This window comes from Oryx dammah, unplaced genomic scaffold, assembly GCF_014754425.2.
Source record: "Oryx dammah isolate SB20612 unplaced genomic scaffold, SCBI_Odam_1.1 HiC_scaffold_29, whole genome shotgun sequence".
Lineage (NCBI taxonomy): Eukaryota > Metazoa > Chordata > Mammalia > Artiodactyla > Bovidae > Oryx > Oryx dammah.
In genome coordinates this window covers 50,563,443-50,586,373 of record NW_024070213.1, presented here as the reverse complement: position 1 = coordinate 50,586,373, position 22,931 = coordinate 50,563,443, and the positions used below count along the sequence as shown (strand labels likewise).

The 22,931-nt window shown below is 38.4% G+C and overlaps 1 protein-coding gene, 1 long non-coding RNA gene and 1 other non-coding gene across 6 annotated transcripts in view; 2 read left to right on the top strand and 1 right to left on the bottom strand.

Moving 5' to 3' along the window:
* Positions 1 to 4,140: 4,140 nt before the first annotated feature.
* NFYB (nuclear transcription factor Y subunit beta) lies at positions 4,141 to 22,931 on the bottom strand. Of its 3 annotated transcripts, none has more exons than XM_040234838.1 (8): positions 22,788 to 22,931; positions 20,109 to 20,194; positions 13,070 to 13,163; positions 10,927 to 11,057; positions 8,782 to 8,979; positions 7,463 to 7,544; positions 6,687 to 6,766; positions 4,141 to 6,078 (listed from the first exon to the last, which is right to left on the bottom strand). In XM_040234838.1, the coding sequence occupies exons 2-8, from the start codon at positions 20,112 to 20,114 to the stop codon at positions 6,046 to 6,048; spliced, it is 624 nt and encodes a 207-aa protein (XP_040090772.1). In that variant the 5' UTR covers positions 20,115 to 20,194; positions 22,788 to 22,931; the 3' UTR covers positions 4,141 to 6,045. The 3 variants fall into 3 exon arrangements, with proteins under 3 accessions (XP_040090772.1, XP_040090773.1, XP_040090774.1); XM_040234839.1 differs by lacking the exon at positions 22,788 to 22,931 and adding an exon at positions 21,633 to 22,091; XM_040234840.1 differs by lacking the exon at positions 22,788 to 22,931 and adding an exon at positions 21,954 to 22,091.
* On the top strand, positions 13,970 to 14,041 carry TRNAE-UUC. Its single transcript has one exon. It is a non-coding gene; the product is annotated as a tRNA-Glu (tRNA).
* LOC120858650 overlaps positions 21,706 to 22,931 on the top strand; it is a 35,959-nt gene continuing 34,733 nt past the window's right edge. The window contains exon 1 of one of the 2 annotated variants that reach the window (XR_005719920.1): positions 21,706 to 22,075. This is a non-coding gene — a long non-coding RNA (uncharacterized LOC120858650). The remainder of the gene's footprint in view (positions 22,076 to 22,931) is intronic. The other variant, XR_005719921.1, reaches the window with a different exon arrangement.

Genomic DNA, 22,931 nt, shown 5'->3' with positions numbered 1-22,931 from the left:
CCTTCCTGACCCAGGGATTGAACCCATGTCTCTTATGTCTCCTGCATTGGCAAGCAGTTTCTTTACCACTAGCGCCACCTGGGAAGCCCAACTTAGAACTTTTCCATCTCCCTGGTGAATTGAATTTTTTATAATTATGTAGTGACTCTATGAATGCTGTTTGCTTTTATCTTTTTGTTGTTACCTTTACTTTCTACAGCAATATTTTGGTTAGTGTTTATCTGAGTATCTTAGATACTTCTTTAGCCTCACATTTGGTACACAAGACCACAGAAAACTTCGAATAGTTTGATACATTTACATCTACTGTGATTACAAATATAATTTGGACTTATTCCTATGATTTCTATTTTTATGCTCTCATATCATCTTTTTAAAATTTTTGTCTCCTTCTCATCTTTCATTTTCTTTTTCCCCTCCTGTTTTTATTATTTTTTATGAGTTCTATTTGTTTTACAAATGTACTTGTTCTTTTTCTGTATAATCTTTTGCTCCTTATTCATATTTTTCATGCTTCTATTCCTTTATATCAATACATCATTAATTTTTCTTGTGTTGATACCAATATTCATTGTGGGTGAGTGTACTGTCTGTTGTATACATTTGTCTTGTTTTTCATTTATGGTGCCATTTCCCCTTGTTTTGTGATATACAAAACTTGTTTTCCTTGGAAAAAATGCAAATTACATGAAATAAGGACTGAAATTGAGATCTCCAGGAGAATTTGTCTGTTCTGCCAAACACCTAGGGGCCACTGAGACCAATTTCAATTATGATCTTGAAGGTTCTCTGATTTCAGATCACAAACCTTGAGGGCTCACCAGTGATGATGAATTGGAGGGTGGTAGTGATTTAGCCCCCTGCCACACAGCACCAAACAGCCAGGTTCCTCCTGCTCACTTCTCAAGTGGTAGCTCAGCTAGATTCTGGCCTGAGTGAGCCTCAGGCTTTCCGTCTAGTCGCCTAGCTACTGGCAGCTTCCAGTCTCCAGAGTTTGACAGAACTCTCGTGGCAAAGCCAGGCTTATGTGCCAGCTTCCCTTACAGGTTTCGTCTGCACTTCAGTTTTGGCATTTTGCAGATGCCTTCTACTTTCATGTCAAGTCAGTGATAAACATTTTTTTTTAATATATTATTTAATACTACTTTAGATTGTTTCTTATATTTTTTCAGCATTTGGTTTTTTAAAGCAGGGGTTACTGAAGGTATCTAGACTGCCTTACTCTCAGAAAGGAAGTAGAAATTAAAATTTGCTTTACTTTGCCCTAATATAAGTAGGAAATATAATAGGTTGTAGTCTATTCAGAATTACAGGATGCCTTGTTCTCTCCATTGTACTCTCCTGTGAGATAGCACTTTTACGGTATGGAATTGTATAGAAAACTATTTTTTAGTCACACTCTTCCTCCACAGTAACGAATGGCTCTGCCATTTCCTTAAATGGCTATTAGCCCCAATATTACTTCTGTTGATTAGTGACTGCTTTGGTCTAGAAAAAAGGATTTGGTTTCTTATAAACCTAATATTGGGCATTATATATGCATGAATGGGCCCTTTGACATACCTGTCCTGGCTGAAAGGCACTATCGTTTCAACCAATTTATTGTTTAGTAGCTAAGTTGTATCCAATTCTTTTTGCGACCCTCTGGACTATAGCCCATGAGTCTTCTCTGTACATGGGGTTTCCCAGGCAAGAATACTGGAATGGATTTCCATTTCCTTCTCCAGGGGATCTTCCCAACCCAGGGATCAAATCCGCATTTCCTGCCTGGCATGTGGATTCTTTACCACTGAGCCACCGATTACCCAATGCTTAAAGGTTCAGGACTGTCTTTTCTGGTGCTTTGAAATTGAGCCCTGGAAAAGAGGTGTAAAAGTAAGACACAAAATTGTTACTGTTTGCCCTTAAGAGTACACTCAAGGAAGACCTAAATTATGCCTTTTTTAAAGAGGTAAAAACTTATGCTGTAGTGTGAGAGTTTTTTTAACCTTTTATTTTTTTGGAAGATGGATCATTACCTATCAACTTGTAATTTCTGCCCCTAAAACCAATACATAGCCATTAGGTCTCTATAGACACAGCCAGCACTTTTATTACTGACTTTATTTGGCATGCTTGGTGGCATTAAACTTGGCAGAGGAGTTCTTCCAGTACATTGCCTTGCACAGGTGTCTATTTGATAAGCAGTGCAAAAGGAAACTGTCTTTGGAGTAAGGTCAGGGAAAGCTGTAACTGTATTAATAGGCAAGCTTATATCTCAAAATGTGACACCCAGAAGCCAGCGATATGAATCTATCCCATTGCCGTCTATAGTCCATGATTTGAAAGGATTCTGCCTTCTGGTTTTAAAATTCTTAAAATCAGGTATATAAAGCAGCACAGTCTTGAAAGAAACATCCAGGGGTCTATCCAGCCAGCATATCAGCTATTACAATCCAGTCTTAGGTGGCGCCATTTTCTGTGATGATTAGAACAGTTTTTACAAAAATTTTAAAGGCTTTCTTAATGAAGTTTAAACTAAGATCTGAAGGATGAGTAGGCCTTAGCCAGGCAGAGGAAGAGAAAGAATGTTCTAGACAGAGGGAAGTTTATGTGTTTAAAGCCATGGCAGGGTGGTGGGAAGAATCAAGGAATAGGGCACAAGGAGTCAGCAGGCCAGGATGGCAGAACAGAATGAAGCAAGAGGAAGCTCAGCTTGGTGAAATTAAACAAAGTAACATTTCCAGCTCTAAAAGAAAGCATAAATTAAAACAGAGTATTTTTTAGACAGTATAGTACAGCTCTTTGAAAGACAACGTAGAGTTCTGTTTTTTACGCAAGAGCACACTGTACGACTTATAAGTTTAATGCTATGTATGTATATGTAAATTATTACATAAACTAATATATAAATAGTCAAATTCAGGGAGACCAAAAATATACATTTAAAATTGACTGGCTTTGGGAATTGACTGGCAGGTGTTTAGGAGGACTTCCCTGGTTGGGAAACTAAGATCCTGCAAGCCGTGTGTGTGGCCAAAATTATAATAAATTTAAAAAAAATTTTTTTTCAGTAAAATAGACTAGGTGTTTGGTAGAAATCTTATCCAATAACATTTAAGTGACTCAGAAGCATAATTTCAAATAATTGTCTTGTTTTAGACCGCTATTAACAAGTTTCCCTAAGAGAAAATATATTTTCCAAGAAAATTTTACACTGCAAGATTTCATTCTTGGTGAATGGTAGAAACTATTTAAAAACACTTTCTTTAAATTTTTCATGCCTAATTGATACTGCTGTGAAATCCTTTTAGTTGGGCCTTCATAATAGCTGTGTTCAGTTAGCATTATTAAAGGTTAAGTGGTATTCCTGTGACCCAGTAAGGCAATCCAGAAAACGTGAAGAAAGGAAAATACTGCATAGGTAGTATACAATAAGAGGAAAAGAAATAACCAAGCATAGGACACTAGGAAGGTAGCATTAAAAAAAACTCTAGAGCATCTCCATTATAAGGAGGTAGTGAGGGTATATAGAAGCTACTTAAGTCCTTTCTTCTATGACTTAGTCACTGATATCCATGTCTCTCTTCAGTTCAGTTCAGTTCAGTCGCTCAGTCGTGTCCAACTCTTTGCGACCCCATGAATCACAGCATAAAGCAGTATGTACACAATTATTTTAAAAACTCACTTATAGGTTAATGTAAGAGCTTATGTGGGCTTCCCTGGTGGCTCAGACGGCAAAGAATCTGCCTGCAGTGCAGGAGGATTCAACCCAGGTTCAATCGCTGGGTTGCGAAAATCCCCTGGAGAAGGAGCTTATACAGGTAAGAAGCTCCAGGGAGGGAGAAAACATGACATTCAATTACATGTGACATAGCCAGGTGAGAAGGCAACACTGTCTCTCACATCCATCAGAGGGGACTATGGACCTGACACCTGTAAGTGGCCAGTGTTCTTTCAGAGTCTGAAGCCCATATAACCCAAAGTTGACCAATTTTACCTTTTCAAGTTTCAGTACTAATAGCAAATAATTAAATTTAGAATTTCGTTTTGGTATATATTGATGTAAAATTTAAAGTTGTTTAATTCCTTTTTTATCTTGATTCTTAAACAGCCCAATCCTTAAACTTTAGAGAAAGAAGCTGATAACCAAAGATCAAGTGCTTTTATCAGTTATATAATGACATACTGCCTGGATCAAATAGAAGATATTTCAAAAATACAATTATATATGCATCAAAAGCCTTAATTTTGCATATCTATTAAACCAACAATTCTGCTAATAGAATTAACTTGAAGAAAACAGTCATGGATGTACACAAGATTCAGTGAAGTGTTGTTTATAACTGAAAAGATGTATATAGTCAAAATGTCCAACAGAGGATTAAATAAATTATGTTTCAGCTATACAGAAAAATAATAACGAAATTGAAGTAGAAGACTTACGTAATGACCTGGGAAAGATGTTCACAATATATTGTTAAGTGAAAAAAGCATGTTACAAAACAGTATGCAAGTATGAGCCCATTTTATAAAAATATACATATTTAGCAAAGTAAAAGGACAAATATTTACCAAAATATTAACATTGGTTACCGTTAACATTGTAGGATGATGGTTGATTTTGCTTAACCACCCTTTTTTGCCTATTTGAATTTTCTGTAATGAAGATTATTCTTTAAATGGGAAGATAAAGAGGGAGTTATTAACATCAGATTATCCCAGTTGTGCCCTCAAAAGCTCCTTCTGGCAAAGAAAATGTTTCTGTCCAGCCCATATCTGGGAAATTGCTTCTCCCTTGTAAATTTGAGTATTCTTCCAAGATGACAGTCACTCCAAGTATCTTTTAGGCAAACTATACAAGAGCAATTGTTGATTAAAAAATTATTACCAAAAAGAACAGGTGAGAAAATACAAATCTCCTCACTTTAAAATAGCAACAACCCAAGTGCAGTGCTATTAAATTATACAAAGTTACATTATCTAAATTTAGTTTATTGCAAAGATCAAGACAGCACACTAGAAGTTGGCAGCTTCTCTTTCATACCATTCACAGCACTCACTCTGCTCTTCATTTCATTCACTCACCCATGCAAGAAAGGTCTGTACACACACAATGATGTCTGACATTTCCTGGTTCCCAGAGTATAATAGGAAACTTGACATTTCAATTAAAAAGGTAAAATGAGGACATTTACCATCAGACTAAAATTCCTCTTCTGGAAGAGGGTATTATGTAGTATTTGAAGATATGCTTTGGAAAAATCATATACAAAATGAAAGGGGCACCATTTCTAGAGCACTAGGACTACAATGAACTTATGAATTCCAACACTCATAATAATATAACTCGAAAACAAATCTTAACAAAAGCTCCAATAAACTATCTTAACAGGCACAAGGAACAGTGTAAACACTGTTAACGGGCACCAAGTTGAATAGGGCAGACAATAGTTGCTTCTGCATTCACACTTAATCTCTCAATTACATTAAAAAAAAAATGGTACTGTTTAAGCTATGAATGTTTTACAAAAAAAGTTAATTTTTAATAAATATGGCAAATGCTAAAAATCTAGCTAGGTTATCATGCAAGATATTATATAACCAAGACAAACTCAAATTTATAATAAAGGCAACTTGCATTCAAAATGAACTCTACCCTTATATTTTATTAAAAGGGCAAACATCATGAATTAACCCAGCTGCTTACTTGAATTACAAAAGTAACATGATTCAATATGAAAATAAGAAACTGTCTACAAATCTCTGACAGTAATAAATTGCAATATACAATGCATACAGGAGTCATACAGAGCAACAAACTCTCGTACAAAACAAAAATATTTTAATACCTTTAAAATCCAAATTTTTCTTTAAAATCATTCATGAAAAAGATTCTCAAGTCAGAATTAACACCTCAATTAGTCAAGCATTGGGAAGCTACATTACAGCTATTTAATATACAAAGAGACATCTTTTCACCAGTCAGTTCCTTCTAATGTCTCTGTTCCAGAATCTGTATACAGACTTGGTTCTCTATACTCTCCGTTCCATCATTTCTTCAGATCATGAAAACTGAATTTGCTGAACACCAGAAATCTAAGATTTGAAAATTTAAATTGAGCATAATTAAAGAAAAAATAGTTTAAAAGTAGCATGTATACTATAACATTCCAAGAATAAAAACAGAAGGCAATGAAACATAAGACTAGTTCCCATCCCAAATCTCCATTCTCTCTACCTAAGGGAGCTACTTCAATAATCTCTTGTATATCTTTATAGAAATCTATGTGAATACACTCATTCCCTCAATATCCATGGCAGACTGGTTCCAGAACGCTCTGTGGATGCCAAAATGCACAGATGCTCAAGTCCTTTAGTCAGCTTTCAGTATCCACGGGTTCTGCACCTGTAAATTCCATCTGCGGATTCAACCGACAACGGATTGGAGACGGCATATGATCCACAGCTGGTTGAATCCATGGCGTGGAACCCATGGATATGAAGGACAGACTAAATGAACATCTGTGTACATATCTGTAACCGTAAGAGAATACTATACACAGTTATATATTTTGAGAAAACAGTTTTTAACAAGCCTCTTTATCCAGTTCTTAATAATTATGTTGATGTTAACTACCTGTGATTTTAAAAAAAAATCAATGAATATAATTTAAGTAATTTAAAATACAAAAAAAGTACGGTACCTGTTGATATGATGTTGTGTAAACCATAACATTTTGTTGCTGACCATCTGCAGTTATTAAGCCAGCTGGTAACTGGTTAGCTAAAAGACAAACAAACAAACAAATGCTAAAGTAGGTAAAGAAGTGCATCTGCTTTCTTGACCTGAATCTTAAGACTGGGTGATTTTCCATTTAAAAAAAGTTTCCCCAAAAGCACATTTTTTCCTATAGCATTTTTTCAATTTTATGAAGTGTACTAACTGCCCATGTGCATAAAAGATGGATTAAGTTTCTGATTCATAAATACACCTAAACTCTAGGCTTAGGCTTGGCTGAGAACAACACTTACATAACTAAGCAGTATGTATTTTAAATATGAGAAATATAAAAATATATACATATAAATTTTACATGAGAAATATAGTCACCATAGACCTTTTATTTCACCAATGCCTAATGTCTCAATTTTTAAGAAACCTTCAGTTCAAATTTATTTAAATCACAAGATTTAATATTATAAACAATTCTCAATATTCCGATCTCATGAATCTTAAATAAAAAATTAGGGACTATGGAAATCAGAACTATTGGTAAAAGATTATAATCTCTGCAGAATTAAAATTTATACACTTATCTCTCACGGACTTCAAATATAAGGGCATGAACTAGTAAGAACTATTCAAAATAGTGCTATGTCAAAACACACAGTGCTAACATTCCAAAAGTTCCACTAAAGACATATCCTATTAATCACTGCCAACAATTCAGTTGCATAAATGTATCATAACACTGCTTACTAAATGCCTCCTCTGTAAGCTCTTCGCTTAGTCCATCTGTAGCTGTGACTGCTCCACCAATTCCTTTCTCTCCTTTCATAGCCTGGGGAAGGAAATGAAACAGTAATCACTTGTACTCAAAACAACAACAGCAGCAACAAAAACCTACTTCCTAAATGAGAATGCTTGCTTAGTTCCTAGAATTAGAAGCTTCTATTATTATAAAACTATTTATTAACACTTCTGGTTAATAACATATGGAGAGGTCCTTCAAAATGCTAACTGCTATATATGCAGTAGTCATCACAAGACAGTGTTAGTAATGACCTAGAAAATCTAAAATATTTATGAGTAAAAAGAAGTTATTCTAATTCGACACTACGTCAAAGGAAAAGTCTAATTACAGATCAAGTAGTCTGCAAAATATTATAAATACTCAGCTTGCAAATCTACTACAAGTGATCTCAGTATCATTTAACTATATACACATCTCTTGGCCAACGGGGCAGCACAGAGGCAGACAGCTGGGAGTTTAAAATTCCTCAATCAGAATTACAGTTTGGATCAAAGACCGCTTAAGTGTCTGTCTACTCTCAGGTTCTAATTATCTAATGATGCTGAAGATCTGGAAAAGTTCTGTAAAGAATTAACATATTCTCTTCCTACTCCAGTCATTTTGTACAGATATCACAAAAGTTAATGGGATTCTAACACTAAAGACATTAAGAAAATATGAGTAGTATGAATCTGACACCCAAGTTGGAGTGTAGAATTTAAAAATATGCTGATCTCAATTCATTTTCACAAATTCATACCATAGGCAAAGAAAAACCAAACATGAGATGTAGAAAAATTTAATTATATAAGAAAATGATATAGTCGTAGTTCCCTATTTTTTTTATCTAAACGGCCCCAAGCTCTGAGATACTACACCTCTTTTAAATTAGTAACAATAACAGCATGTGGTATTAATGACATTATTGACCATTCAGTTTGTGCCAGGCCAAGGGTTGTACATGGATTGTTTTACTTTGTCTTAAGTCCTATTATTAGCCTCACTTTACAGACCAGGAAACCAAGGCCTAAAGTACTTAAATAGTCTGCCCAGGGTCATGGAGTTCAGCATCCAGGTGGTGTAAATCCATAGTCCATGCTCTTTTAGTCATTACATAACTATGCTGCCATTAGTAATAAACAAAGGGAAGAAGAAAGGACTTACTATTTAAGTTCAATAATATAAGTGATTACATACTTCTGAGAAATGATTCACATGTTTAAAAAGTTAAGGGAACAGTGTACCTTAATTTTCTTAAAAGCATAATGGGAGATACTTTACTTACCTCTCTGAACTTTTGAAGGTATAATTTCAGAGGTTCTACATAACTGTCGAAGCCTAAGGTAGACATGGCAAAAAGAATGTCTTCTCCATTGATTGTCTTCCGTTTCTCCTGATGGCATCTTTCGCTTGCTTCAGATGTTATAAAGCTGATGAACTCGCTGACACATTCTTGAACACATTCTTTGGCATCTTTTGCAATCTGAGGAGAAAAATCGAAGGTAAATCTGCAGGGAATATAATCACCACTTTCCTAACAACCTGCAAAAATAAAAAGCTATTCAGAAGAATATAAATTTCAGTTAATGACTGTTAACCTGCTAATAACACTGAATAATGTATGTTATCAAAATTCGAACCCCCACAGTGAGACTGAAAAATACAAGGAGAGAGGCTTTGACAGCTATTCACAAAAAAACAGAATTTAGGTACAAAAGCAACCACTAGATGACTCCATTACCCAATAAAGATGAAAATTCTTACTGACCAAGTGCCCAAGAAAATCAGTCCTGTTATGTCTGGAGTGTACTGTGGGCTAGACTCAAGTCCTGCTTCTCTGCCCTGGTGTTTCCACCAGTGAGGACACCAGAAAGTTTTTAAAAACAAAATAAGTAAGTTTGTGTAAGGTTTACAACGGAGTGAAATAATGACATCTAATGACATTTTATTAATAAAGACACAAAGTGTCAGGAATAGGTTTTGAGTTTATGAAAAAGCCTACCAAAAGAAGCACACACCTGTCATCTTATTATAAAAACAATTCTTCACTCAGTGATCTAGGGTTTCAAAGTGAAACTGTAATAGACTAAACCAGGCAATTCCAAAGTCACGTCTAACAGGAATGACCAAATCCTTGCTGAAACACAGTCTTTCACCTCCACACCTATTTTACATCCTGGAGAAAAGTAACAAGAGTTACTGCATAAATGCAGTCAAGCAAGATTATATAATGTGAGCTGTATACAGGACTTTAGATTTTCTAGCAGCTACGCTAAAAAAAAAAAAAGATGAAATTAATTTTAATATATTTTGTTTAACCTAATAAATCCAAAATATTGTCATTTAAACATAGAATCTATTTAAAAGTTGAAGTATACTTCAATAAAAAACATTTAAAAACTTGAGATATCTTTATTCTTTTTTTCATACTATGCCTTCAAAATCTGGGGTATGTTTTATATTTACAGCACACTCAAGTTAGACCAGCCAACATTTCAAGTGCTCAGTAACCACAGGTGGCTAGTGGCCACAGTACCCTGTGGCGCAGGCCTGCTTAAGTAGCAGTTAGTAGCACTTGTGTTTCTTTCCCCTTAACACAGGAGGACCACTCAAATTGCAACATCTAGGCTTAATGATATAGTTTAATAATATACTTCCTTGTAAGCTTTATTACTTTCATAAGTATTTTCTAAGCTATAATAAAATGAGAGAAAGCTTATTATGCAGTGTAAAACAATATAAAAAGTGTGGACTTCAGTTCAGACCAAGTGATAAGCAGAGTGACAATAAGTTTTTAAAGCTGTTATCGGTTAACTATTTATATGGTTGTTTCTCTATAAGACAAAACAACTTAGATATATCATGCCAAGGACTTCCCTGGTGGTCCAGTGGTTCAGACTCTAGGCTTCTATCATAGGGGATACGGGTTCAAACCCTGGTGGGGAACTAAGATCTCACATGCCATGCGGCATGACCAAAAATAAATAAAAATTAAAAAAAATCATGCCAGCTGAATTTAAATGTATATTAACATTTACAATTATAGACAGAGTTTCCAGATATATAGACTTGGGGGGAATATCCATTAGTCCAACATGATCCAATTTTGATGCAACAATTTAGAAGTTACAACTTCACAGACCCCAAACCTGATAGTTCTAACAATGTACCTATTTTTAAACGATTCTTAATTCTGTTTGATCTGCTTCAGCAAGTGGGGGGGGGGGAGCTTTGGGGGATATAAGAGAACTGAAATTGGAACACTGCTCAGTAACCAAGCACGTACCACTGAACTAAGTATTCTGCTGAAAGGCTGAATGACTGAAATCAATAGCTAACTACATTCATGGACTATGTGTTCACATAGTTTTACCTTCCCCCTCTTCACCCCTGGAAAATAAAACCTAGTTAAATTTCTCCTCTGCATTACCTTTCCCGTTTGAGGTATGGCGTTTTTCATTATTCTTGCAACATTTGCAATTGGAAGGTATATATCTTGTTCTCTAAAACTTTCTTTTGAACCATTTGTGTCTTCATGATCATTCATGCTGTCCTCAGTATCTAAAGGAAAATAACAGTTTATAGGTTCTCATAATTTTTACTTCAAGACAGAAAAGACTACCTGAAACAACCTAGGATACATTCTGATTCATCTCCTAATTATTTTTCAGGATTAAAATGGCAGGCCTTTACACAAGTTTCCCAGGGCTGAATATCCTCATTAATTTCAAACCCACTGCCTACAATACTTTTATCCTCAACTCTGCCTATTAACTCTCCAAAAAGCTCAAATACATCTCTACTGCACCTTCAGAGGCGATCTCTCTCACAAAATATCACATGTGCTTCTTTGTCTCTTCTCTAACACATTTTGTAATTCTTATTTCTTATTCTCCTCTTAGCTTTTGGCTGAGGCCAGGGATCAGCTTTATGTTCTTCTATTTGGTAAAGCAGCTTCAACAGAGGAGGTTGTTGAACAAATAAATACTTTACATAACTTAGCTATAAAACACGAGACTGATCTGTGGCTCCATGCATATAGCTAGATTAAGAAGATGTATGTTTATCCAAAGCCAAGTTTATACAGAACAGAAAAACTGGACGTGAATATTACTGACCCAGCTGGATTATTACTAAGGTAGTAATAGTTTTTGAACAAAGCAATAGCAGTAATATAATGTTCTTACAAAAAGTAAATTTTCAAATTATATAGATGTAGATCTAAGTGAAGCGTTCATAGTACAAGTATCCTTTTATGATTAAATGCAGTATCCTAAAAGTAAACTTCCCATTCTTTTATATATGTTACATAAGAAAGGTACTTAAGTTGATTCAATTTTAAAATAATGTTATCAAAATTAACTTGAATTGTTTAAAAATGAAGTAAATAATCAATCACCGACCCTCAACTACCTTCATCTTAGTATTTTTTAATTCTACACATCAGAATGCCACAAAAGCAAATTATTTCTGACAGGCCAACATAATGCTGCCATTCTAATACACAGTTAATACTTAATATTGAATAAAAAATAAAACTACATATGTTCATAAGTACTGGAAATATAATAGCTAGCACCCACCCACTAAAGAACTAGTTTACTCTATCAATTGAATAAGAATTTTCCATATATAATCATTCAGAAAACTAAGATCATGGCATCTAGTCTCATCACTTCTTGGGAAATAGATGAGGAAACAGTGTCAGACTTTATTTTTGGGGCTCCAAAATCACTGCAGATGATGACTGCAGCCATGAAATTAAAAGACACTTACTCCTTGGAAGGAAAGTTATGACCAACCTACATACCATACTCAAAAGCAGAGACATTACTTTGCCAATAAAGGTCCATCTAGTCAAGACTATGGTTTTTCCAGTGGTCATGTACGGATGTGAAAGTTGGACTGTGAAGAAAGCTGCGTGCCGAAGAATTGATGCTTTTGAACTGTGGTGTTGGAGAAGACTCTTGAGAGCCTTGGACTGCAAGGAGATCCAACCAGTCCATTCCAAAGGAGATCAGTCCTGGGTGTTCTTTGGAAGGACTAATGCTAAAACTGAAACTCCAATACTTTGGCCACCTCATGTGAAGAGCTGACTCATTGGAAAAGACTCTGATGCTGGGAGGGATTGGGGGCAGGAGGAGAAGGGGACAACAGAGGATGAGATGGCTGGATGGCATCACTGACTCAATGGATGTGAGTCTGGGTGAACTCTGGGAATTGGTGATGGACAGGGAGGCCTGGCGTGCTGCAATTCATGGGGTCACAAAGAGTCGGACATGACTGAGCGACTGAACTGAACTGAAGTAGGGAATCAGTAACAAATTAAAGAAACCGTATCAGCTTTAAAAAGGCATACTTTTACAGAATTCTTTTCTAAAACCTATCATTCTTCTGAAAACTATTTCTAATAAAAATAAGCAAGTATAGCTTTTAGACAAACACTGAATTGTGACAAAAGATTTCAAATTTTCCTGTAAATACAAAAGTAACCTAGAACATCACGTCAATAAAATTTCCACTTTCTCATTTTTTCCTACTTGTGAATGTGTTTCTAATTGTGGCTTTCTTACCATCATGAGGCTGTATAACATAATGACTCCCTCCAATATAGTCTGCAGAAATCCCTAGTTGAGAAGCATCTGTGGTAGAACTGTCACCATCCATCTACAAGGAAAAAAAGCTTTTCAATAATCTTCAATAAAACTTATCTAAAAAACTACATAATAGATTCAGTGCTCATAAACTGTTATAGGATGAGTCAATTACATTTTACATAGCTTTAAGCTATGGAATGTTTACTAAAAGAAACATTTACTAAAATGTTTACTAAAAGAAAACATTTCCACTTCTTGTTTTGGAAACCTTTTAATAATTTGCCAATGATTCAAGATTCTCCTACCTACCCTCCATTAAGTGATAAGCCTACAAAGAAATGAATCTAAAACACACATCTTTCTTTTCATTTGCATAATCCTCAAATACCGTACAGGCAAGCATGACTTACAACCTAATTTATCACTGGAATAACAAGAAGAGCCAAAATCAGCTTGTCAGTGAGTCACCTGGAAGTCACCTATATCCAGCATGTTCAGCTCTCCTGCTAAAGCTAGGTGTATTCCTACACGAGCATTTTTGCTCTTGCTGCAGACTTTCTTTGGTATCTCAGAAGTTCTACAGAGACAATGTCCTGGTTCAAACTATTGTTTGGTATAAGAATCATGGATTCCTTGCACAATTCTGTTTCCATGCAGCCCAAAAGTACACCCACATTTTGAACAAGCTCATCACCTCTAACTGAAAGGTTAATTTTCTCTCCTCCCTACCCCCTACTCCCAGACTTTTGACTTGTACAGAAAAAAAGAAAAGGAGGGGTCAGGGAGATTGGAGATCTGCATATAAAAATATGAAAGTGTTATAACCACAGACAAAAATGAGTGTTAAAATGAGTATTTTAAAAGAACCCTGGGAGTTCCCTGGTGGTCTGGTGGTTAGGACTTGGCACTTTCACTGCTATGGCCCTGGTTCAAGCCCTGGTCAGGGAACTGAGATTCCTCAAGCCATGCAGTGCTTATTTATTGGAGAAGGAAATGGCAACCCACTCCAGTATTCTTGTTATTAACTGCAATATTTGAGTCCTTATGCAATACCTCTTTTCCATCTCTGTTGGATTTTTATCTATTAAATAATACTAAAATACCAGGCTAGTTTCCAGGTCTTCAGCAACATGGCTTTTGATGCATCTGTTGAGGGGCAAAGAAAAGAATTCACCTACTTTTAATAATTTGTAGAAGTACAGGGTACCTATTTATGATGCTTCTTAGTGCCCTCTAAGAGGAGGTAAACAATAGTCAGTGAGCTTGGATTTAGACTCTCACTGATCCCTGAAAACAAGCATCCTTACCAGTTAAATGTATTTCTATATAAAATGGAAATAATAATTTCACCTTCCCCACCTTAAAACAGCTAATATATGCATGAAATATTACCCAATTATAAAATGCTATTTTGATCCTAAAATGCTAAAAAGATACTAGGAGAATAGCCTTTAATGCATATGATGATGGATTTATTACCCATGAAAAAGTTCAATTAGGATACCTGTGAATTGATTGGTTTTTACAATGCCCTACAAGATCAAGGTACCAGATAAAGATCAAAGTGGTTGTTTAAGAGTGTACAACTGGAAACAAATCCAGTTTGTTTTTTTAGAAAGGTGGGGGGGATGAAGTAGTAACAAATCTTTTGCTAAATTAATGTCTACAAGATAGCCTGGACTTTTAATTAGCTGATGAGCAAGACTGTTGAAATAACCATGGTCTAAGAGATTAATTAATTTATAAGTGCAATGTAAAAAAGTATTAAAGGCAAAAAGTTTAAGTCACATTATATTGTCTTGAACTGGAATTAGCAGCAAGATCATCACCAGAATTAATAGCATTAGCTTCTAAACCTCAGTCTTCTAAAAAATATTTCTACAAGTATTTCATAGAGTTGTTGGAATTAAAAAAAGAACAGAAACCTGCTAAGGATGGACTTTGGCACACAGTGTACATAGGAGACGTCACATCTCGCCATCCCTCCTTTGAAAATGAGCCACACGTCATCCGCTTAGCTGTGTGTGTCTTTGGTTCTGCAAGCCTTAGCTTTTCTGTCATTTTACCACTCCTGTCTTCCTCTCCTCTATTTTTCTACCATTAAAATCCTGCCTGATACTTTAATACCAGTGTTCATCCGTCTTCCTGAATCTGATTTACCCTATTCTGTAAGCCAGAAATTAGTATTCCCATCTTTGAATCACCAAGGCTCTTACCATTCCACATATTAGCCTCATCTTTGATGCCTATAATATGCTAGCTATTCTCTTATTTATATGTATAAAAAATGAGGGGGGTAACTTGCTAGATACATCCCAAAGGTTTTTTCTAGCTCTAAAACTTCCTATTAAAATTTCAAAATAGTTTGTAGAGCATAAGTAAGCCAGTGAACAAATATTTACCAAGTAAGCACCTAGTACTTATCAGGTCTGTACCATGTGCTGACAACCTAACAGGTCAACAACAAAGACAAGGTCTCTGTCCTGTCTTGTAGAGAAGACAAATATTACATAAACTGAGGGCAAGGAGAAGGGGTGGGGAGCGCAGCCCATTAGCATTTCCAAGGCACAGGCTCTGCAATCAGATCATCTGATTTGAATTCCCTGCTAATAACTGGCAAGTGGGATGAGCATAGTACAAATAAAGAATACTCAGTAAATGTTATAATTATAAATCATTAACTAATTGCTAGTGCCCAATGCTAAGGAAAACAAAGATGTTTTATGATACACTTTTGGAGCTGACTCTATAAGGGACCTCAATCAAGGAAGGGCATCTTAAGAAGATGACATTTACACTGAGACTGAAAGATGAACAGCAATCAGGCAAACAAAGATAGGACAAGCATGTTCCAAGCAAAGGAAACCGAGACACAGTACTGGTGGCCTGGAATGAGCTAAGTAGAGGCTAGTCAAGCAGTGCCTTGTGGACAAGAGTAAATCAAATTAGAGTTTTAACAGAAGAATGCCAGCCCAGTTTCTTTTTTAAAAGATCACTCTGGTTACAGTCCCGTGTAGACAGTGAACTGGAAGGGGAGCAAGAATGGGGTCAGAAGACCAGTAAGAACCATATGCTGCGTTTAGGGCAAGAGTTCAGCCAAGATGATGAACTTTCCCAGTATTGACAGGAAACAGCACTGGAGAGCAGAAGCAGAGACTACAAAGCTTTTTCATTGATAAAATCAACAGACTTGGTGGCTGACTGAGTAAGAGCTGGAGGAAAAACCAAGGATAACGCTGGGATTCTTACAGCTGGGGAGACAGATGGCTTTCCCTGGAGAATGCAAAAGGAAGGGGAGGGGAGTGCTGGGTAATGAAGAGAGCCCAGCTGAAGCTGGTGACCAGGCATGTCTAGTGGAACCGATAGGTCCAGCTGTGATACTTATAAGCCTGGTAAGAACAGAGAAGCTAAAGTGGTGGACTCCATCCAGACAGCCAACAGGAAAGAACACAAGGGATACTGATAAGAATGATCAATCATTAGATCCAAGGGAAATGAGAAATACCAACAAGGAGTTAAATCCCATTAAATTAACTATCCTAAGTATTTAGCTGAACTGATAATACTGTTCTCTAAAATATTAAGTGCAATAAATGGTCAGCTGATTAAGTAGTAAATTTTATTCTGTAATTTTTTGATGTGGCAGTATTTTAACTATACTAATAATCTGTTGATCAAATTGCCAACATCCGCTGGATCATGGAAAAGCAAGAGAGTTCCAGAAAAACATCTATCTCTGCTTTATTGACTATGCTAAAGCCTTTGACTGTGTGGATCACAATAATCTGTGGAAAATTCTGAGAGAGATGGGAATACCAGACCACCTGACCTGCCTCTTGAGAAACCTATATGCAGGTCAGGAAGCAACAGTTAGAACTGGACATGGAAGAAAAGACTGGTTCCAAATAGGAAAAGGAGTACCTCAAGGCTGTATATTATCACCCTGCTTATTTAACTTCTATGCAGAGTACATCATGAGAAACGCTGGGCTGGAAGAAGCACAAGCTGGAATCAAGATTGCCAGGAGAAATATCAATAACCTCAGATATGCAGATGACACCACCCTTATGGCAGAAGGTGAAGAGGAACTAAAAAGCCTCTTGATGACAGTGAAAGAGGAGAGTGAAAAGTTGGCTTAAAGCTCAACATTCAGAAAATGAAGATCATGGCATCTGGTCCCATCACTTCATGGGAAATAGATGGGGAAACAGTGTCAGACTTTATTTTTTGAGCTCCAAAATCAGTGGAGATTGTGACTGCAGCCATAAAATTAAAAGACGCTTACTCCTTGGAAGGAAAGTTATGACCAACCTAGACAGCATATTCAAAAGCAGAGACATTACTTTGCCAAAAAGGTCCGTCTAGTCAAGACTATGGTTTTTCCAGTGGTCATGTATGGATGTGAAAGTTGGACTGTGAAGAAAGCTGAGCACCAAAGAATTGATGCTTTTGAACTGTGGTGTTGGAGAAGACTCTTGAGAGTCCCTTGGACTGCAAGGAGATCCAACCAGTCCATTCTAAAGGAGATCAACCTGGGGATTTCTTTGGAAGGAATGATGCCAAAGCTGAAACTCCAAGACTTTGGCCACCTCATGCAAAGAGTTGACTCATTGGAAAAGACTCTGATGCTGGAAGGGATTGGGGGCAGGAGGAGAAGGGGACGACAGAGGATGAGATGGCTGGATGGCATCGCTGACTCGATGGACATGAGTTTGGGTGAACTCTGGGAGTTGGTGATGGACAGGGAGGCCTGGCGTGCTGCAATTCATGGGGTTGCAAAGAGTTGGACACGACTGAGCGACTGAACTGAACTGAATAATCTGTTGCACAAATGTGTAAATAGTGCCCTTTTTAATATGTTTGACACTTACTGAACACTTTCTAAATATCTTATGCAATGTTCATGACCCACTGAAACACTTGAGAAAACAGAAGTTATATGAGGCTAACGACTTGCCAAAGGTGGCACCCTAAATGGGAGTGAAGTCTGGAGTCTCATATGCCAAGTACTGTACAGTATTTGTTCTTGATGGGTTTTCAAATAGTCCTTAAGCCTATATCTTTAATTTCCCCTCTAAATTCTGAGTCTACTGACTGTATACTAAAAACATTCAAAGATGCTCCTCAAGCAAAGACAATATTAACTTTCCCATTTTCAAAATGAAGTTCCTATGAAAAGTGAAGTACTGTATAAAAACACTTAGCGAAATGCATGATATACAGTAAGAACTCAACAAATGTAACCTAGTATCATTACTGTCTCTTCAAATACAGTTCTCATTTTCTTCCCAGGCATAAGTGTTTTCTCTTTCACACAACCCCTTTCACTTGTTCTCTGGATCAATTCCTTATCTCTTTGTAGATAAGGCATAATACAATGTTTCCTCATCTCTGATACCAGCTTCTTCATTCTCCCTTAAACATTCTTAATCTCCCTCATTAAACACATTGAAGCACACGGACACCTACAACCTTAATTCTGTTACACACTCTGGTTCATCCTCACCCTGACAGTCCTTATACCCCCTCTTCATTCCAACTGAAACTCCATAACATGTGCGTTTCCATCCCAACATAACAGTGAAACTTGCTCACAAAAGTTGCCAGAGATCTTGCCTTCAACCTACTTGCCTATTCTACTGTTCTTTGTAGTGCCAGCTTCTGCTAATCCCACATTTATGCCTGGAATTCTCCTTCATTTCCAAAGCAGTATTCTTCTCCCCGCCTCCCCATCCCGCTTAACTGTTAATTTTAACCAACAATCATTTTCTCTTTCTTCCCTTACTTTCTTAATAAACTCATTACACATCACTTCTATGCTCATAAATCCTACATCCACAACCATATCGTGACTGCCACTCATGCAAGCCAGGCCTGTAGGATATGTTTGATTATCCTGCCACTGGAAACTTAAGATACTGGAAAAAATTCACCTTCCCCATCCCTTGCAGGGAGGCAGTGAAGGGGAGCTCCTTTTGAACTGTTCCATTAAGAACAATGCCATATCTCTACTCCTCCAGGCTAATTATACAATGTCATCTGAGGCTCTTCCATCTCCTCCAAGCTCTACCAAATCTGTGACCTCTTTTTAAATGTTTTCTGGATATGCCCTTCCTTTTCTCTTTCCACTGGACTACAATCCAACCTACTTGGGTACATAATGTTTTAAGACTAATGTCACTGAAACATTGCTTTTATAGCTCTTGAACCTATGATGGTTCTAAAAGTCTTCCATGTCAAATCCAAACCTAGTTTTCATGGCTTTACATGAGTGATTCCCTTGTTAAACCTAACTAAACTAAACCAGTTGAAAACTGATTTTCAACTCTCTTCAGGGCTAAAAAACCTTATTTATGGATCACCAGGTACAGTTCTTTTGTTTAAGGAGTGAGGTCATCCTGTCTCAAGGAAGTTGTGACATTCCTCCTGTCACAGACATAGTATCCCATTCAAAGGTAAAGTATTCAGAGAGGCCAAGTGGTGTCTCTTCACTAGGTCACCCTGTGAGGTCCCCACCTGCACTGTGCAGATCCACTTCCCTGCCACCAACAGAGGTCACTCAGCCCTGCCTTCAGGGTTCAACTTCTGGGGACAGCATCTCCCTGTCCAACCGTACCCATCCTTCAAGGCTCAGTTCCAGCCCTATTAGTTCCTTCTGTGACATTCCCAACTACCCAGCCCACCACACCTCTCTTCTTTTCACTTGTGCTACCCTTAGAACCAGCATTTTCTGTTCCACACATAACTTGCCTCTAAATATTCAATTTGACTAAAGCCCTGCCAGCTAAACAGACAGCCATCTGAGATGGTACAACTTTTAACCCTGCGGCCCAGAGGAAATACTTAATACATGCAGGTCACTGAGAAGAAGGAAGCGACAGGAATGGGGAGAGGTACTGTCTGGCCTGGAAAGGCACTCATTCTAGCAGGAATCTCCAGTATAAACCACTTATAATTTTGTTTTCAGTTAATTACAGTTCAAATCTAATTAACCAGAATGATAAAACATACTTACTGTCATGAAATATGTTGAGAACCGTGTTGTCAGTGGTACTCAAGAACACCTGCCTAAAAAAGGTGTCTACTCTGCCCAATTTCAACCTGCAAGATAAACATCTATTAGTAGTTTAAAAAAAAAAAAGGTATTGCCCATAGGCTTTCTTCCTAGTAAAAGTTTTAAAGGCATGTATAATTTTACCTACTATTATTTAATGTAATATATGGCAATAAAATGATGCAAAATGCAAGCACCCAATAAATGTTTGTTAAATTGGAAGATATATTTTGGAAAACTTACAAAAAAGTTAATGCCATTGGGAAAAGATATTGCTTTTCCAACATATATTTAGTCATGTTCATCATAAATATTCATCGCAATACACCAAATTATATAATATGCAAGAAAAAAAAATCACATCACGTATCTAAACTATTTAAAACACCAACACCCAGACTTATCAACTTAATTTTTTGGTGAGGGTTTTCTTTGTTAGGGTCCAAAAGCTCAAAGGGGGAGACAAATTTACCTCAGAATATAATGCTTTTAAACATCTCATGTTATAATGAGAAGACAAATGTTGCCCAGAGAACACTAATGTTGCCCAGAGAACAACAGAATCAATTAAGACCTTTATTTATCATTTTAAGGCACCACCATTTTGGACTAAAATTGCATCTGGATAACACTTCATTCTCACTGTAAGGCATAAATAGCTGAATTAACTGGCGTTAACTACAATGTTACAATCTTTCTTTCTCATTTGCTTTTCCTTTTCTTAAGTAAAACAAGTAAATGGAGAGTGGAGGGGACAAAAACATACCCTTTCAGTGTTAATTTTTAAAGGAATAAAAAATATGGATATGCATTCAAGCATGAAATCTAGTAAATAGCAGAAAAAAATCATAACCACTGAATTGAATTTTAAAATGCCATTACAAGGGTCTAGGCAGCAAGACTGGCTGGCACTGTCTACTCTGCTATAATCTTAAAAGCAATTTCTAATTTCTTTTCAGATAACGTCCTCTTTCTAACCCATAGTTGCCCAGATAATTCCTTCCTTGTAGCTTTAAGTGTTATTTTTCAAAGGGAGTCTGGAGGGGGGTGGGGGAAGAATCTTCAGAATACTTAAAATGTAGGAGCTGTATATATTTATGTATTTTGCTGGGGGAGGGGGTGCACCCCTCACTACAATCGCTCACCCAAATAGTTGAGTCAGTATATATTTAGACTTGGTATATTAAAAACACTATCACTGCATATGGTATATATTTTCTTAAAGGCAGGTTATGATATATGTGAAAGCTCAAGGGAATGCATACATCTGTTTAATGTTTAAAGAAATGCAAATTTGTATCCAAGAAAAGCAGCAGACTCTTCCTCCACCCTCCAGTCTCTGGCATCAAGACCCGAGTTTTGCATCAATGCAATCCCTAAATTAAACTACAGGAGCAGTGTGAGGAAGGAATAATTGCCTTTTGAGGTATTGGGATTAAACTTTTTACTTTACAAATAATATTCCTATTTGTTAACGCCACTTACATTGATCAGGTTACCTCATCACTTCATATTGTTGATTAGTTTCCATATCACAGAGAGCGGAAACCATCCCGGCAATTCGTGGCACGAACGGTGGAGTCCACGCAGGTTAAGAGGGGTACTATTCTTTTTTTTTTTTTTAAGGTCTTACATTACCTAACCTTGCTTAAATCATCTCATTAAAGTACTCTGGGCAAGATTATGACTTGTGGGTGCCCCGTAATTCTTTGTTCTCGAGACTACTCCTCCTAAGGCCCGGCACATCCTCCCCGCCTCCCACCCAAGATTAAAACCTTAGCCCAATCCGGAAAGCTTCCTTCCCACCTTCGGGGCAAGTCCAGGGACCGCAAGCCGCCAGATGGCTGCATTCTTTACGCGTAAACCAGACTGCGGGGAAACGAAATCCACTCCTTCCTCCCGGGGACCTGGCTTCCTCCCCTACGAAGGTAAGCGGGCTGCCCCCGGCCCCCCGGCCCGCTCGGCCGACCTGTCAGTCCCGCCCGCGCCGCGCGGGCTTCCCTGGCGCGCATCCCCCCGACTCGCCCGGCCCAGGCCCGGGCCCGGGCCCGCGCCCAACGCCCGCCGCGCGGCGCCCGGGGTGCCGGGGCAGCAGACAAAGCGGCCCGGCCCCGCCGTTCCCCCGCGGGCGGGCGGACAGGCGGAAGGGGGGCGCCCCCGGGAACCCCCGCGAGGGGGCCAGGCCCCGGGGTGGGGGCAGGATCCGGGCCGGGGGTCCGGGCCGCGTCCCCCGCCCCCACGGCCGGCTCTCCGCACAAAATGGAGCCGGTCGGGACGCCGCCGAGAGCGGGCCCGACGGTGCCCCGGTGCCCCCTCCTCGGCTTCGGGCCCGGAGCTCGGCGGCGGCGAGCAAGAGGCGGCCTGGCCCGCGTCCCGCCGCTCCTCGGCCCGGCGCACAAAGAGCCGAGGAGCGGCCCCGCGCCCGCTCCCCGGCCGGGCCCGCAGCGGGACAGGCCTCGCAGGCGCCCGCCCGGCCCCGGCCCCGGCCCAGGCGGGAGGGCGGGTGGGCAGGAGGGAGGCGAGTGCCCCCGGCCGCGGCGGCGTTGGCGGCGGGGACGGCGCCGGGAGGAGACGGACATTTCATTCGAGCTAAAGTGGAGTCGGTTTAGGAGCGATCATTGGCCGAAGCGAGACACAAACCTCCAATGCAGCCCTGGTTGGCTCCCGTCTCCAATCGGCTGTTTGGTTGGACAGAAAATGGCTGCGAAGGAACCAGTCCCAGCGCGGAGCTCCGCTTCCAGGACTCGGCCTCCCCTCCCTCCTCTGCGGGCCGCTTCCCTCGGC